This window comes from Manacus vitellinus, unplaced genomic scaffold, assembly GCF_001715985.3.
Source record: "Manacus vitellinus isolate BGI_N305 unplaced genomic scaffold, ASM171598v3 scaffold_13_pilon, whole genome shotgun sequence".
Classification (NCBI taxonomy): domain Eukaryota; kingdom Metazoa; phylum Chordata; class Aves; order Passeriformes; family Pipridae; genus Manacus; species Manacus vitellinus.
Window position 1 is genome coordinate 11,493,747 of NW_021938999.1, and position 18,804 is coordinate 11,512,550.

General features: G+C 39.4%; 1 protein-coding gene across 1 annotated transcript in view; it reads left to right on the forward strand.

Moving 5' to 3' along the window:
• RELN (reelin) overlaps positions 1-18,804 on the forward strand; it is a 265,985-nt gene that overhangs the window by 173,634 nt on the left and 73,547 nt on the right. Inside the window, exons 20-24 of the mRNA XM_018068188.2 lie at positions 800-1,036; positions 6,768-6,960; positions 9,613-9,725; positions 16,255-16,392; positions 17,032-17,218. Coding sequence (XP_017923677.2) covers positions 800-1,036; positions 6,768-6,960; positions 9,613-9,725; positions 16,255-16,392; positions 17,032-17,218 — 868 coding nt within the window. The remainder of the gene's footprint in view (positions 1-799; positions 1,037-6,767; positions 6,961-9,612; positions 9,726-16,254; positions 16,393-17,031; positions 17,219-18,804) is intronic.

An 18,804-nucleotide genomic window follows, 5' to 3' on the forward strand; every position in this document is an offset into this window, starting at 1 on the left:
GGCTGTGTGGGGTACCATGGTCCTAGTGATTTATGGAGCTTTTAAGAAGGTATCATTGCTGTGGCAATTAATGCATGCTCCCTGCTGCAGTGTTATGATAATTTCTCCTGGAAATTGGATATTACTCTTAATTTTCTTTGCAGTTTGTCAACTCTACTTTTGTTGACATAGCTGCCATGACAAATCAAATGACCTTGCATACCAGAAGCACCTGGGGCTCACCTCCAGTTGTAGCTCTGTGCAGCTACAAAAGAAAAGTGTCTGCCATTAAAGACTATACATAATCACACTGTCTGACAAGATGAACTTTTTCCATCTGAATGTGGCTATTTGCAGGAGTGGGTTCTTCTAGGACAACAGCACCATAGGCATGATGTCAATGCTGTGCAGGAACTAGCACAGATGTTTAGAAGATGCATGTCTTCAGATCAGGATAAAAGCCACTGAGTCTGAGAAAATAGAGCTGGAATTCTTAAGTCCTTGTCAGTTGATCATTCCTTTGCTAATTTGCACCTCTAAGTTTACAGAGAGCCCCATGGCAGCAGCAAAATTTACAAAATGGGTAGAAACTCTTTTTGGTGGCTTTTGCACGTGGCTGTTTTTCAGTAAATACATTGATTACCAAGAGAACTAACAATTCCTCTGTCCCTCTCACTGGTAGCAGCTATACCAGTATTTTTGGGCTGAATCTAACCTATGATTTTTAGGGTCATAAAGAAAAAAATTACCCTAAAACACAACCCCATGGAATTACTACAAATGGTAAAACTGTCAATAATAATTTTGTTTTGTTTTCCAGAATAATTTCAGTGGAGCTGCCTGAAGATGCAAGACAGGTCGGCATTCAGTTCAGATGGTGGCAACCCTATCACTCTTCTCAAGGCGAAGACGTGTGGGCAATCGATGAAATTATCATGACCTCTGTGCTTTTCAACAGCATCAGTCTAGACTTCACCAACCTAGTTGAGGTCACACAGTCTCTGGGATTCTACCTGGGAAATGTCCAACCTCACTGTGGACACGACTGGACTCTTTGGTGAGAAACACATATTCTTTTCTGTTCTACTTTTGTTTTTCTTGTCTATTCATCCTGCTAAGAATCAAGTAACTGCTGCAAACAAGTCATTCCAGTAGCTATTCAGAGTAATTTTTTCTCATCCTCACATTATGGACAAAAATACAGTTGCTAATCTAATTGCAATTAGCAGTTAGCTTTTACACCCCATTGCACAGAGACTTAATGTTTAATGGGAGCCCTGAATGTAGCATTCTTTTCCAACAAAATAAAGAATATTCTAATAGAAAAAGAAATTATAAATTTTTCATAATCTTCACTTAAAATCCAGTCAGGTTAATACAGGTATGGAGGTAATGAAATTATCTGTTAAGTACAGACTCTGAATATTTTCTAAGTGATTTTCAGATTTGTGTATATAGCCATTAGATTACAATCCAGATAGGAAAGGCAGCAAAATGTGGGCAGAATAACATTAGCCATTTGTAGTTATTTTGTCTAGTAATATATCCATTTAGTCATTTACACTGTGATCAGCGTTATGACATATTGCAATTACACCTAAAATATGCTGTGTATTTAGAAACAAAAGCAAGGAAACATCACCTACCCCAAAGAAAATAAAGGCAAGAAAAGAAAAAGAAAGGAAAAACAAAGAAAAAAATTGTTAGTACTGCATTAAAATAAGTGTTTTTAGTAAAACATTAACATGCTTCACAAAAATAAAATTCTGGAGCACACAAGTGTAACATTTGGAATTAATACAAAGGAAGTTCAATTTAAAATCTATGTTTTGATTAAAACCAAATAACAGTTTCATGCTAGTTTGATCAACCTATAAACCCAGTATAGTTTTAATTGGCATAGATTTATTTCTTTGGAGAAAGTACAATCACAGTAATTATGGAAAACCTCAAGAAAATATAAATAATTTTAGTGTCCCCGTGGACACTCAGAGAAACACTGTTGGAATTTTATTAACAAGAATCTCTGAGCAATCTGATTTGACTTTCTGATCATCTGTCAAACTAAAAGGAGTTGGCTTAGCAGTAGGAACAACACCGAATGTGTTCTAGCGCTGATAATGAGGCAGTAGAAGCACCATTAACCACTTTAATAAGGACAAGGAAAGTACTCACTGCTCATTAAAATGAAACAACATGTTAGGGCTCAAACTGCATCTTCCTCATCAAAGAGTTGGAATGAAAGCCCTTTAATGACATTGTTTTCCCTCTCTTCTTTTAAGAAGACCAGCTTATCTTGAGGAGGAGGGTAGGTTATTTAAGATAGCAGAGGTTACTCTATTTTCCTCTTATGAATGTAAATCAGAATCAAAATAATAAACACTGAGCTAAATTCTCCCTCCCATTTATTGACTAAGATCTGTAGTGCTCAGGCATAGTAGAAATGTTGAACTTTCCATGCATCAAAGAATCAAAGCCTTTGCAATATTTCCTTAGTATTTATATATAAGTATTTTTCATTATCACTGGAAGACAGGAACTCTATCCTTCACTGACCTTGTTTCTCTCAAGGGAAATTTTTAAACTTACACAAAGTCTCTACAAATGGTTGCTAGTTAAATTAATTATTGCTGGTTTTTCCCAGCTGTGAGTCCATTTGGTTCTCATTTTCTAACTCATGACTTTCTATGAGCAGAGCATGCAGTAGCACTGACACCATCCTCTTGAGAAAAGTCTGACAACAGCTTTTTCATTAGTACAAGTATGGGAAATATGCTATAAATCATTTTACAGGGTGTCATCCCCAGGCCCATTTTCGCTGAATTGCCTTTGATTGTCTATTAGGCCTCCATTTCTGCTTCAGAATCTGTAAACCTGAAACATTTATCCTTAAAACTGGAGAAAACTGAGGAGAGGGATTTTATTTTTTTTTTTAAGAGGCAGCTTGCTCTTTTCCATATCTGGCTTCATTTAAAATAGGAGAGGTTTGTTGATACACATGTGTTTTGAGCAAAGGTGATTTTTGAGTGCTTGTAATGGTCTATGTCTGGAACAGTCACTTTATTTGATTGTCATTGTCAACATTTGGTTTCAGATTGGATCTTGGACTTTAGTATAACAAGCATATTGGTTATACTGAAAGAACTCCAGAACCTCTTTAAAATGAAGTGTTTGATGATGTTAATGCATCACTTCCCCAAAATGCTCATATTCTGGCAAGGTTATATATACATATATATATATTCATCAGGACATGAATAAAATAGCCAAGCTGTTATAAGCGGTTTACCAAAATTAACCAAGCTGTTGGTTAATAAATGTCTTTAGTCAGATTATGACATTATGATTTAACTCAATGTATTGAAGAATAGACAGTCCCACTGTCCCTGGAGAAGTTTGTGGGAAGACTGTAAACCTGCCACATCATGAACTATCTTTATGTAGCGAGGTTATACAGTGGTCTTACATCAGCTTGATAGTTTACCTGTGTTTAACATGTTTTGTCTTTTAGATCAATTGTTACTCTGTAATAAGCAGAAAATTTCAGGTAATCAACTTAATTCTATTAATTAAGTTAATACATTTAGAAATTATTTGGGAAAGTAGGTATGATGTGATTTAAAAAGTCACAAATGTCTCCTGACTTTGATGGAGGCAAAGCTCAGGCTGGTGCAAGCGTTTGGCCAACATGTCAATATTTTCGGTCAATGCAGCTTTATAAAACAAACATCCGTGTGGCTTCTCAGTATTCCTAAAAGTACCGGCCTTGAAAATATGGTAACTCTGGGGATCTCAGAGAAGTTTGGAGCAATGCAGGTTGGCTGACATTGACTGTGATACCATTCCCAGAAGTACCAATTAGCTGGCAGTGCTTTGAGGGAGAGTGATTGTTCTGAGGGCACCTATGGGTATTGTGTTCCTGTGCCTCTGCAGGTCTAATTATATACGTGCCAGAAACCAACTCACAGCAACGTATTTATACAAAAATGAAGCCTCTGCATTCTCGTTTCTGAAGATTTTTTTGTTAATTATTGTTACGCCAGGGACATTACTTCATCTTTTACAAAATCTGGAAATGTATTCCAGCTGTGTGGCTCCCAGAACAAAGAAAATATTTGGTATTCCAGGAGAAGAGCATACCCCTAACCATGTACATGAGAGATCTGGAGAGCAAAGAAGTGGCAAGTAAGGTGGAGCCCCTACCTTTGATGCTACTCATGTTCAGCTGAAGGCAATTGGTGGTTGATAAAGGACTTTGTAAACCCATAATGTGATTTCCTCCCCTTAAAAGAGCTTCTTATAGAGTATCACAGTTTGTCTTCATCTCAACACTAGCTTCCTTTTTTACATTTCTTTCATATCCATTTTAAAGAGCTGGTTTGACTTTTTAACCATGTTTGATTAGTATACTATGTACAATATCCAGTGGCTAAGTTATTAAATTAAAATGAATACTGAACTTAAAATGTTTTCATAATGACCTGAATGCCACCAGAAAGAAAAGATTAGAGTTTAAGGGGTTTTTCTCATTTTACGCTAGTAATATTGAATAGAGGGAATTTTTCTGAAGACAAGGGAAAAATGTAACATTTAATTCTTTGCACCTATGCTGAGTACCAGTCCTTCACTTCTCTTCTATTACTTTGGGAAGATAGCTTCTGGGCAGATGCTTCATCAAACTGTTTAGTTTCAACTCCTTTACTCTGTTCAGATGAGCTTTAGGTAACTGTTGTGTTGTGCCGGGGTTTGTTGGGCAATGCCAAATCATTTTCCAGAGCATTGTTACATGTAACTTTCAGCTGATTACACTGCACACGGCTGACTGATACCTGAAGAGCCTGCTTGTATTGGCACAGATTTCCCAAGAGAGCTTCAGTAAAACTGTGTTTTCCCATATCAGCCATGAAATTTCAAGCTGCTTTGTAGAAATTAAAACCATGTCAGACCAAATAAGCTTTAACTTTTAAATTTGTGGATCTTTGTCATTTTGAAAAGTACAAGGTAAAGTTTGGAAGAAAAATAAATTCAGGCATTATCCACACAAATTCTTCCGAGATGCATTCAGTTCTAACCATGAAGCCACAAACCGTAGGTTGTCAGCTGGACCTCTGGTGAGTGTACATTGTATCCTCTGCTCAACTTAAAATTATCTTTCCCATTGAGAAGAAAAACACTGACAACATCAACTGAAAGAGCAAGCAGTTCAGACACAGTTTTCCAGGACATCTCACTGCCTGCCTGCTGGTCCAGTTGTGCATGACAGTGCCCTAGCAGTGAAGGGAGTGTCCATCCGCAGTCCATTCAAGGTGCTGATCAACAAAGACGGGGTAGTTTCATATGGTGTCATGACTTGGATCATCCTTTAGGAAATTAAGTTACAGAGAGTAACATCAGAGAGTAGAAAGCAGCCTGCGTCTCCACTTGTGCCAAGTAACAGCAATGACAAAATAATGGCAAAACTAATGTCAGCTTTCAGCAGTTTCTTCTAAAGCTTTAAGGCAGGATGCTGACATTCATGGCTTAAGTGCTCTCTCTGGAAAGGACTCTGTAGAAAATGGTGTGGGTCAGTGAATTAATTTAAAAGAGTGCTAAGTGACTGACTTATCCTCACACCCACTTCGTCATGACCTTGAATTTTACAGGAGTAGAAGCTAATATCTTCTATTGTACTGTATTTAAAGATTATGATTTCTTATTTAAGGAGATAAACTTTAGTTTATTCAGTCATAAGAGCAACTCTGAACGAGATTATTCTCTTCATCACCACAGTTCTGAATTTAGCTTTTTCATTTTTGCATGATGATTTGCAGTGATTTTCTTTATAAAGAGCCAATCCCTATGCTAAATTGTTCACATTTAAGAATAACCTTAGAAAATTTTGAAGCTTAAAGGACAACAGTACTTCTGAAGACACTAAGCAAACATCTCAAACTAAGGAGAGGCAATTTTCATTCTAAGTAAACTTTCCTTAAAATGCCCTGTTTTAAAGCCTAGTGTGCTGGATTCAAAGTTTAAGTTGTTGTAACTTCCTCCCTATACCTCTCTTGCACTTGGGGTTTTGATTTGGGTTGTTTGTTTTTCTTTTGAAAAGTGCATAGAAGAAAACCCTGCCTTTAAATGAAATAACCTTGTAATTTCAGACTATATACTGTGTTACTGTATATGTGATAACTGGGTACCTTGTAACATGTACGTGTGTATGTGTATTCCAAACATTACTATTGTTCTCCAATCCACTGGATAACATAACTCTTATATCAGTACCTCCTACAGAAAAGAAGCTGAGGATAGAAGATATTAATTCTGAAACACAGACAAGTCAGGGAATGCATGGCATATAGGATCACTTGAAAATCAATGGAATGAAAAGTCTGTGTAATAGGAATATTTTAAACTAGATGTGGTGTATCTTTACTGTCCAGTATTGGAATGACATTACAGCTCTTACTGTGGCATGACCTTAGGCAATGGACACTCCTGGGGAATGAACTTTCTTTATGTTGTTTTTAACTTATGTTGCTCTTTCTTGATCTAACTTGATCTTTAATACAAAGAGCATATAGTAAGAACTAACAGAATAATTCAGTGTTTTGCATTCTGGGACACATCAAGGCCTTCCTGGTAATTTGCAGAAGTACCAACGGATTCTTCTGTGCCTCGTCTCATCCTATGTGCCAATCTACAAAGCAAAGGCAGAAGCATCACCATATTTAACCCAAATTCACTCATAATGTTCCTGTTTGAAATATTTTGGGGACAGATCCTGACTCTTTCCTTACGTCTCTCAGTTTTACAGGAGACTCAAAGTTAGCTTCTAGCATGCGCTACGTGGAGACCCAGTCTATGCAGATCGGAGCTTCGTATATGATACAGTTCAACTTGGTGATGGGCTGCGGTGAGGCATTCACTCCTCATATGGACAACCAGGTGAAACTGGAGTACTCCACCAACCATGGCCTCACATGGCATCTTGTTCAGGAGGTGAGGCTGGCAGCGAGGACTTTGTCTTCCATAAACTCTGCATATACAAAGATCATCTGAAATAACACTTCTGGCATTGAACAGAGAAAGATGTTTTTTCCTTTATCACCTTTCAATAAAGAAATTCTTGCTTGGAATCAGTCAAAATTACTATTAGAGGTATTTAAACTGTTCTTCATAATATTTGGAAGAAAAGTACCTGAAAGCCTGAAATACAAAATTGTGACAGAAATGGATCAAGGTTGAGAAAAGAGCTGGGGCACAGTTAGACAGAGCTACAGGGTAATGGCTGAGATCTTTCCTGTGCTATTGCTTTGTTTTTCTGAGCAAAATGCATGTACTGTTTCCTGGAATTTAAATGGACAGAAATTCTTTCTGCCCCTGTGCGCAGCCATTTCGTAAATGGAAGGCGCATTCCTTCAGGGGATTGTAATGTAGAGACTTTCATCTCCCATCCCTGGTTCAAACACAGTCCAGGGCCATAATGACCGGCTGTTTCCCCCACTCTGCTGGAAGTGCAAATAGCAGTGTTGGCTGCTATTTCCCTGTGTGGCTCAGCCCTGTCTCAGCACAAATGTGAGTAGCGAATTTGGCCATGCTTTGTGCTTTTGTTTCCCCTCTTAGATCAAAAGCTGGACTTTCCCTGGCCTCAGGGTGAACTAACCAAGGTCCTTTGGCTGCCTCTGAGCGGGTTCAGAGGGTGTCAGGGAACTTGTCCTAGTGTGTTTTCACTGCCTGCTCTCCAGGCTCACAGAAGGATTTGTATGTCACGTTCCACATCTTCTATGAGCTTTGCCCAGTTACCCTTAGCCATGTTGTATTTGGCACATTTACTTTGGTGGGCAGAATAGAGAAATGGCAGTAAATGAGTTTTTACACTTTGCAAATCTAAATCATGATTTCTTACTTTAAACTAAATTCAGAGGAAAGCTATAAATTCTGTATTTCAAATGCTGTTAGTGTCTTTTATACATGGCATCACCGTGGTGTCCAAGAATAACTCCTAGTGGTGGGTGTTTGGAGTTTGTGCTTGCCATCAATGGAAGATCAGTTGCCTTCAGATTTTAGTGCTCCTTTCCTCGCTGAATGAAGCTGAGTTCAGAGAGAAGAACTTGCAGCGAAATCGTTTTTCTCACACCACCCATGTTGATGTGATAAAAGACTATTTGTAGTATATTTCAAGGACATAATCTGGCAAATAAACAAAACACTAATTAATTAAAATGTTTGAAAGTTTTGTTTGCTTCACAAGCACTGATCAGACCCTGTTTTGTAAGATCTTTTAGGGGAGATGAATCAATGAAAGCTGTTTGAAAATTGCTGGAAAGGAAATTAAGCCTTTAGAAAATCTACTAAAAGGAAGCTCCAGCAAAACAGAATAAGGTCTCAGATCTTCATTTAATACTCTAAGATATTTGAGCAATAAACATCTCTGTAAAATAATATATTCTGCCCTTGATCATATTTAATATATAACTATTAGTGTATAATTTAACTATATAAATATTCTTAATTACCGTTACTGCTGTAGAGAATCACTGCTTTAATATTAGCTTCAGAGCAGTCAAAGTGGGCTACTTGCATAAGCAGGTATCTGTCCCTAAGGCCCCCTTCTTACCTGATACCCTCATGGGGGTGAGCACAGCAGTGAACAGCAAAAGACTCTTGGGCATGTGGGGATGGTCAGGAGAAGCTGTGCTGTGGCAGTGAGTGGCAGAAGGAACTCTCTGAGTGGGTACCTAGAACAGGATCATGCAGGTTGGTAATAACTTTCAAGCACATTATTAATACCTCATCAAAACCATAGCACAAAAGTTTTGGGTACTATTCTGGCAATGTATATATAAATGAATGAACTATAGCAGAAAAAAATGAAGTAAATGAAGTAACATGGGAAGGGCAATTCTAGAAAACAGTAAGAAGCTGGGATAATAGACTTCATTTATATTTAATATTAAAAAGATGTGATAATGATCATATTTTCTGAGTAGAAAAAAGAAAGTTTGGGGAACAGACCTCACTAGGAATCCGACTTAAATGCAGAAATAATCATAGAAGCAGGAAAGGGGAATTTACACCACTTGCTGTAGGTGTCAAAGGAAACACAGGCTGCAGAGCATGGGAAGAGCCTCTGGACACAACTCCAGTAGCTGCAATTGAGTGCTCTGCTGTGGCTCTGTCTGTTCCTGCTCCCCCCTGCAGATGGAGAATGTGGGCACAGCCAGCATGCCCAGGCAAGGGCTCACAAATAGGTCTCCAAAATGACTGGTATAATGTTCTGGAGTCTGGAGGTCACTTTCATAGACTTATTCCGTAGTGGTCTTGTCGGCTTCCTTCATAGTCCATGCTAGATGCTGGGGTGAAAATAGTAAAAAAAAAATGAGCTACACACCCTCATGGAGGAAAGCAAAACATTACTAGTCACTAATGCTAAACTCTTTAAAGACTTGTATGGCTTTTTTCCATCCTTAATTGTACTACTGGTTGTCTGAGAAATTTCTCTGCATCATGCCAGGATTTTTCTGCTTCTGGGTCTTTCACTCCAACATCTGGGCCCAGACAAGCTCCTATTTCTGTTGAATATTTAACCTTTCTTTCTGCTCCCGATTATTCCCTAACATTAAATCTGGTTTTGAAATGTTTTACTTTAAGGAATGTCTTCCCAGTATGCCAAGCTGTCAGGAGTTTACATCAGCAAGTATTTACCACTCTAGTGAATTTACTCAGTGGAGGAGAATCACTGTTCTTTTACCACAGAAGACTTGGTGAGCATTTATTTCTTCTCTTTAAATTTTTTTTTGGGGTGTAGATAATTCATCTGCTTTTAAATTGCTATGACAAAGAACAAGTTCTCTGTAGGTCATACTCAAGGCAGTAGGTGGGGTGCCAGAGCTGACCCAGTTGCAGGTATTTAACATAAAAATGCATTCCTTACATAATTTGAGAGTGAAATGTTGGGAAAGTCAACAGAAACTATTGTTTAGGATTGTTTTTAATACATACTCTGACTCTTCTAATAAAGTTCAGACCTTTTCAAAAATAGTGGTTCTTGTCTATAAATGCACCATTGGAGGAAGGCTTTATTTGGATTGTTAGTTTTTATTTTGCACATTCCTTATTGTTTACATCTTCAGACCAAAGCCTTCTATAAACAATAACTAATGATTCATTTCTGGGAATTTTTTAACTTTTGTTTCTTTTTATAGCATGTCTTAAAAAATAACATTCTTTTCTGCAAAAAGCAGCAACAGAAATTATGAGAAAGCCTTACACTAATCATCTTATTTTAATTAAACTACATTTGCCTGCCCTAAAATTTTTATTTTTTAACTACATGGTTTCTTTCATTGTTTACTTTAAAATCTTTATTATAATATACAAATAAAAAGTTGTCATAAATCCCAATAATCTTCAGGGCTTCCGTCATTTGAGAATTTAATTATTCCAATTAGAGTTACATTTTACTTATACTTGACCTGAATCCATCACAGCAATTGCAATGAGAGCTTGCTCAGATTAAGTTATCATTGTATTTCCCCATCCTTCATCATTATTTTTTGCACTCTCCACAATCTCCACACAACCTATTTCCATCAGTCACACCACAACGATACCTTCTTTCAACACACTGGCCATTTTTACTGTACAGCCAATATTCAGAATTTCCTATTTACAGGCAAAATATCAAGGGCAAATATCAAATCCTTAAAACATATCAGATCAGATAATACCAAATAGCACAAGTAAGTCTATGATTAAGTGCTTTGTAGTTAGATTATAATGTGCTGAATCTTACATGCCATTATGTTCTACCAGCTGCAAAATCTGTGGTTCACATAGGCAGTTAGGAGTTAAAAGAGTGTCTACAATTTTTCAGGTTACACTCTAAAGCAGGCTGTTATTCTTAAATTTATTTATAAGATATATATACTGTTCTCAAAGTTATTATTATACATTCTGTATTTGATGGTAATACCAATGTTATGGGCCTTTTCTTCTTTAGGATCTACTCATTTTTCTCAGCATATGAGGTGACAGAAGCAAACAATTTATTTTTAATTTAGGAGACTATGGGGAGAAATCATGATGGAGTAATAGCTGGGTTCCTGTTTTATGCTGTGCACAAATCATAAATATTTCACACTCTTTGCACAATCTTTTATCTGAAGGGATTCCTGTCTTTTACCAGAGTTTTGTTTGTAATTAAGGTACAAATTACCACTGAACATTTCTTTGCTTTTCATAGAACACATTTTCTGTGTTGTGTTGTGCTATGGCTTTATTGGGATGAAGAGGAAGATTGGCTGCATGTTCCTCACCTAAATCAATCCAGCACACCAGATGCATCTCAGCCACTTTCCCCTCTTTTTAACTCTCCTTTCCACTGGCAAGGAACAGGCTGAGGGCTCAGTAGTTCTTTTGGATTGAGATTGGGAGGGGATTTTTTATGCATTTTAAAAGCACGCTTACCAACAGAGAGCAAGTTTCTGCCTTTCCAAAACCTGGGCATTCCTGTTGAACATTTGATGTGTGCCCTTCACTGCCAGCCCAGCCACACGGAGGGCATCCTACCAGGTGGCTGGTAGTGAACATGCTCCACAGGGCTCTTCTTTGGGATGTCCTCCCTCCCTCCCCTATCCCTTTCCCACTTGTATTCCACTGCAAAAACCACCCATGGGCAAAATCTTAGTAATGGCCAGGAAGAACAGTGCAGAGGGGTAGAGCCAGGTTTGCTGCCTTCCCGAAACTGGGGTGAGAGCAAGGGTGCTTTGGAGAACTTCCTTTTGTCTCAACCCCTCAAGACAAAGGTTGCAACATACACACCCTGCCCTGTGCTTACTGCACAGGGAAATAAACCACGTAAGCGAGGATTCAGGAATGACTCGTTGGCCTTGCTCTGGCCCTTGGTAGCCTCAATTGTCCTCACACCCCTGCTCAGCCCTGCTGCGGTTGTTGGAGATTTTATCCCTTCATGCACACCTCTTACTGAAGGTTTGCACCTTGGGTGCATGGGTAGTGTCAGGCTGTGGCACTGTGCTGATGCAGCTGGAAAATTGTTCCTTAGCAGCACCTATTTCTCTTGTAAAACTTTCTGGGTGTGCTGGTATTTCTGCACATCTGTAGATGTTCTGCATCTGTCAAGCATGATTTTGTAAGGTCCCTGTGTTATCTGAGATTTGGGATATCGGGAAATCTGTTGCAAGAGTGAGACTTGTATTGAAGAAGTGAAATGTATGCACCTGCTTGCTGAAATTGTATTGTACTTGAACTGAACATTTCTAACACTGATGAAAATTAATTTCAGTTTTATGGGAGGCATTTACATATGAACAGGCCTTAATGAGATACAAGCAGCTGTCAGTTGCTGACTTCATAAACAAATCAACACCTAATGACTGAATGAGAGCTTCAGGATAATTGGGTAAATGTAATTATGGTAACTCAGAAGGTAGCAAATATAATTTTATCAGCCACAAATTTGCATTAGATCATTAGGGCTTTTAATATCAGGAGGGAAGGCAATGATTTTATTTTAACTCACATATCTGAAAAATTTTATAACAGAAAGAACATCATTTCACTTGCAGTACTTCTGGGACATGATTTCCTTGTGCTTATGTAAAATGTCACACAGCAACAATGACTTTTATTTGACATCAACCTGACTTAGATATAATGTCTTCAGAAAGCCAGATTGCCTTCCAGTAGCATAAAAAAAAAAAAAAAGGAAATAATATGAGGAACTAGGGAGGTTTATTTTACTTGTGCTGCAGTTCCCATTTCAATAGATGTCCAAATGATGATTGTCCAGAAAACCAGTATTTTATCACTGAGAATGCAGATGACACTCATCTCCTTATTCTCTTTTCTTAATTAACATGGCTTTTTTTAAATTGTTGATTACCATTTTTAACAGCATAATTCTCTTAAGCTGTTGTTACCTTGAGGTGCAGAGCAGCCTTGGAAAGCTTTCAAAAACAGTGAGCAGGACTGGCTTTTCAGCAGCGTTGCTTTCACAATTGCCAATTCAGCCTAACACACATTATCCCTCACCCAGGGAGGAATCCGGATCTATGACAGCTCTCGCTGCCCGCAGCCCTGTGACGGTGGCATCGCTTCCCGCGGCACCCCTGGCAGCAGCTCGGGGACCACGGAATTCCCGCAGTGGCAAAGCTGTCCCCAGGGGAGAGCTCGCTGTCTGCAGATAAAAATAACCCCTGCCCGCTGTGATGTGGCTCTCCGGGGACCATCCCCCATCGCCACACCTCCATTTCGGCCACATGTTCATCTCCAGGCAGTAATGAGCCTCCTGCCTTCCTCCCCTCCCCTTAAATGATAGAAACAAACCTCCTGCAGTCGCTGCATTTATCTGGGGGAACTTCTGAGTCACAAGTGGAGCAGAGCACACCCTTGGCTTGACGTGCAGCCAACATCAGGAGTCTGAGGAGGAAGATGGAGATACCCCGGCAGCGTGTGTCCCTGTGCTCTGCACCTGGCAGGAGCAGTCCCCTGCATCAGAAATGGTACAGGGAGACTCTCCAGAGAAACACTTTGGTCAGGTGAAACCCACACAAACCCCAGAAGGGGCTGTGGGCTCTGGTGTGAGCTCTGTGCCTCGCGGTGCAGGCTGAGCCCTGGGAACAGCCCCAAAGTGGAGCTGCACAGGGATCTTCTCAGTGGGGCCTCAGGTGTGGTGCTCCACTGGGCACAGAGGTGTTCTCTGTCATTACACAGGACTGGGCTCTCCCTGCTATTTGTGTAGGTTGGGTGTGAGCTTTGTGCCCCAAAACCAGCCGTGGTGCAGCTGCTAAGCCACCCTGAAGGGTCATTTGCACCTGGCAGCAGCCAGTGAGAGGCAGAGTCAATGCCATCAATGCCACATCATGCAACACCAGGAGCTGTTTAGGGGACACCACCATTTGTTGGGCACCATGAAACTTCCATGGTGTGTAACACTGTAAATTTCTTCCACTTTGCTGTAAATAACACTAGGCTGCAGAGTCTCACACCCCACCTCTACCCATACACCATCCCTGATGAAAGCCAGAGATGCCCAACCACAATACTCTCCCTCCTGTTACTTGGGAAAACAACATGACACAATTTTATTGTGCTGGGAGTTCATGGGTGTGTGTGTTTGCCTGCTCTAATACCATTCTTCTGTATCAGTATTGTTATTTTCCTCAGCACGCATTAGAGTTAGCACCAGTTTAGGCTCTTTCCAGAGCCTAAAACCTCTGTCAGGGCTCTCTGTGGTGCCATTGAAACTCTGTAGTGAACATGAACCTCACCACTGAGGTGATGTGCTGGCCTCAGAGCACTCAGAAAATAAACAGTAAATAATTGTCCGTTGTGCCTACACAAGCCTAGGAAGCTCTTCGTGGGCAGACTACTGGCATTGTGCACTTTTAATGTATAATTCATAGCTCTTCTAATGTAACCCATCAATACATTATATCCTGAGGGATTATTTAATCAGCATATCTGCCCCTGCAGATTAACTCTGTGTGCTGTAAAAATGCTTACAGTATTTGTGATATCAAACAGATACTTAGAACAGACAACAAGGATCATTTCCATTAAAAAATCAAGCCTTTGGGCACCTTCACTTGTTTTTTTTAAAGCAATTCAAAACTGGTATTTTAAAAATTTCTGCACGCGTGTATTAAACTTCTAGTATGTGACTGAAAGGCCACCTGAATGGCTGACTGCTCTGCCACAGTGTCCACTTCAGCCACCCAGGACGGCTCTATCTGTTTTTTTGCTTCCATACATGCGAGCAGGTGGCTCGGCCACCTTTACAATATTCATTTTAATAAGCCTTATTCCACATAAATTATTGGGGGTGGGGAAAGGGATTTTTATCTTAAATTAGAGTAACAGCATTATATCCCGTGCTGTCAAAATGTAACCATATGGCTCAGAAACAAGCTAGAAAAGAAGCTTCGTATAGGAACCACCTGCTTCTCATCCTCAGCTCCCTCCAACCAGCCCTTGGCCAGACACAGGCCTTTCCCAATTCAATATCTGATCTTATAATTTTCAGTCAGCCTTGCTTTCTCTGTCCTACCCTTGCACAGCTCTGATCCAGCCTCAGTGCCCATATTGCCCCCACCATGAACGATTTCTGATTTTTGTTTCATTTCACGTGCAATATATTTTTTTTAGTCTCATTCCGGCACAAGCGTCAAGTGGAAGGTGTCTGCATACACCATCTGGGAGTGGCCACTAGCCAACATCTGTAACCTGCTGGATGTTCACAGTTTGGCAGGACAGCTTAGAAAGGCTTGATGATGACAAAAATTGTTGTTCTCATGATTCAGTTTCTTCTCCAGCCTTGGTTTTTAAGTGTGGTGGATGTCAGGCTGGGTTTGGCTGGCAGGAGTCACTCCCATGGAAAATTTCAGTGTCCCATTGGACAATCTTCTAGAGGGCCAAGAACAGGAATCATTTAATAGATAATGTTAGCTGACTTCACTATATTAAAGAAAAATAAGCTGTTGAAGATAAACTAACTAGAAAGGAGAAACTACAACAAGGTTTTTGCTTGAAGAATATTACAAATATCCAGAGTTTAGTTAGGCAAGAAATTTAATTCAGTGATTCCCCACCACAAACCTTGGGTGTTACAGATTTTGAGATGTTGTGCAGGAGCAAGCTATTTGCTGTGTGGAAAAAAATACAAGCTATGAAAGAGGATCTTTGTCAAAAACTGGCGATCTCAATGTCACCAGAGACATGTGAGCTAAATCTAATTTAGAATCATCCTGACAAAAAGAAATTTTCATATCCAAAAAAAACCAGTCAACTATTGTTGTAAGGGGAAAAAAATGGAAGAAACACTTACACTCAGGAGCTTTAATAATTTTTTTAATAATAAATATCAGAAGGAACCTGTTTACACAACTTCTGACCTGTTAACTATGACCAAAAATATAAAAACCAAAGTCATGCCCTAGATCTACCTTTCTAGTTTTGCACCCATCACAGAAAGGGACTCAATAAAAATCCAGGAATACTCATTGTGAGGCTTACCTTAAAATAATGCTCAAAATCCCTGTAACACTTATGTAGAAATGTCATCAATGACTGGAAAGTCCATTATATAGCCCTGTGCAGCAAGTGGCATTGTCTAGAAAGATAATTTACAGAGATCTGTCTTTGGTTGTGCCAGCCTTTGCAGCCTGGGCTGTGATTGCGATATCAACTTTATTTTTTTTAGTTACATTTTATCTTTTTTTTCCTGCAGTTCTGTAAAGAGTCACAAAGTAAAGCATTGTTATTGCTTTTAAGGTCCAGTGCCACGCGTTTCCGCTGGAGTCAGTGCTACTACACAGCCCAAGATGAGTGGGCCTTGGACAACATCTACATTGGACAGCAGTGTCCCAACATGTGCAGCGGGCACGGCTGGTGCGACCACGGTGTTTGCAGGTATAAATCCCTTGTCAGTCCCTCTTAACAATGGTCTCCTGATACTTCAGGTATCTTATTACTTTCCACAGTTTTCTTTTCTTGGCTGTTGTTCTTATTTTTAGATTAAACATTAAAAAGGAAAAGCACTATGGAGGGGTTAGACCATTCAAGCAACATTAACAGCCAGTTGCTCCACAACATCTGTCCAAGGACTCTTACCCTTGGCAGATCCAAGCATTGGAAGAGCTTAAGTGGCACAGAGCTGCCCTGCTGCAGGTGTCCTGGTGGCCTCTCCAGCCCTTTGCACAAGAACCCCAGGGACAAGCTTAGTGCTGGAGCTGTTTTGCTGGGTCAGAAGGATGCCAGGCACCAGCTCAGCACTGCTAGGAAGCTGCTGTCAGAATGGGTGCAATACCAAGGGCACAGACTACTGCCTGCCAGCTTCAAACTTTCTGGACACCACAGGGATTTTTTTTTTAGAAATAAAATACAGGGGGGATTTCCAGTTATTCTAGTTTGTTTCCATGTTCCAAAATTCCAGTCCAAGAATGATTTGTTATTTCACATCTAATTTTAAAAGGTCACTGCACCACCTTAACTAATTGTCAGTGTCAAATAAAGTCTTTAAAAGCTTGTTACGTTTACACTTCTTTCCAGGTGTGACTCAGGGTTTCGGGGCACCGAATGTCAGCCTGAAAATCCCCTTTCTTCAACCATCATGTCTGATTTTGAGAACCCAGACACCCTGAAGACAGAGTGGCAGGAGATTATTGGGGGAGAGATCGTCAAGCCTGAAGAAGGCTGTGGGGTCATCTCATCTGGCTCCTCGCTCTACTTCAACAAGGTACTAAAGAGGGATGGGAGACGGCAAAAGGCACGTTCTGTAGGTTTGAGTGGAGCATGATGTGGTTGTATGGCAAAGAAAAAGGAGGTGGCAGAAAGCTGCACACAGTATTAGAAGTGCATTAAACAGCACAGATGTGCTCTGCAGGTAAAGAACAAAACAGTCAAAAGAGATAGGGAAAGACATGCATTATGTATTCAAGAAATACCAGCTGTAATGAAAGGAAGTAAATTACCAGTGTGCTGTACATTCATAATGTCTTAGTTATATATTTTCTGTTTTAAGACTTAGTTCTCAGCATTCAGCACCTCCCATTTGATTTGTCTGTACTGTTCTGGGTAAGAGATGGAGAAAGGTTGGCTTTCCACGGGACAATCAGCTTAATTTGAGATCATAGGGCCAAAACTAGTGGAAAAAACCAACTCCTCCAGGATTGTAGATAGTGGTTAGCCTGTAGGAGCATACTTTTTTGCATAACTTGGATGCTTTGCAGACAAAAAATAATAGAACAGAAAAGAGATATAGGGAATTCTGCTAATTAATAGCAATTATAACTAAAATAAAAAGATATCTTTATTACCAGATGTAAGATTACAGGTTGTAATCACAGACTTATTTTTTTTATTGTTCTTCCTCGGGTCTAGCACTAGGGTTTGTTTTGTTCTTAATTGAAAGGAAGAGTATAAATGCAGCTATGTGCTTCTCTTTTAAAGGTTTGATCACACTGCCATTGCTGTCATGAGAGCCAGATTAGTCCCAGAAGAATAACCCAATATGCAATGCTGTGTAATTGTGTGTTGTTTACCTCATTACAAAAATCTAACCCATGAAATAATTTTCAGCACTCCTACATAGTCTCACATCCAACTCCCCTGGAAATACAGCTCTGCATTGAAAACTTTATAATAGACCAATCAGTATAACTAGCTAATTGTGATAATTGGATTTTTTTATATAATTGTCTTCTCTGTTAGATGTTTTTCCTTCTGGCTCAGTTCCTTATGCCAAGTTTCTCAAAAGTAGTTTGCTAAATTAGAATGAACCTGCTATGATCTTTCTTCTGATTTTTGCTAAGGAGGAGTGAAAAACTCATTTAGAAATTCTTGGCTTCTTTCTATTGATCTCTAAGGGTTAGGTTATCATTCATTTCTGGAGTAGTAGCAGTCTGTATGCTGTCAACAGAAGGTGGTTTATTTAATTTCTGTTTAGATCTTTTTCAAGGTGTCTAGTGACCATGCTGGTGTATAATAAAAAATTATTTTTATGGTTGCCCAACATTTCTGTATTGTTTTAGGGAACTCATATTCACAGGCTCCATTTCTTTTCATTTGCTCAAACAGCCACTCTTTATTTGAATGTCTAATGTTTGCTGCCACAATCAATTACTTCTGCCAGAATTAATGTTGGCTGTGTTCTGATAACCCTCTGTTTTTGTTTTACAACTCATTTTAATCAATTGTGGGCGTGTTTACCGTACAAAGCTTTTTCAATTAGCCTCTGCAATTCCTCTGAGGTTTTATGCCACTTGTGCCCTTTCTTAATTAACCTGGTTCCGTGATTACCCCTTTGGCAGGCAAAGCTTCTCT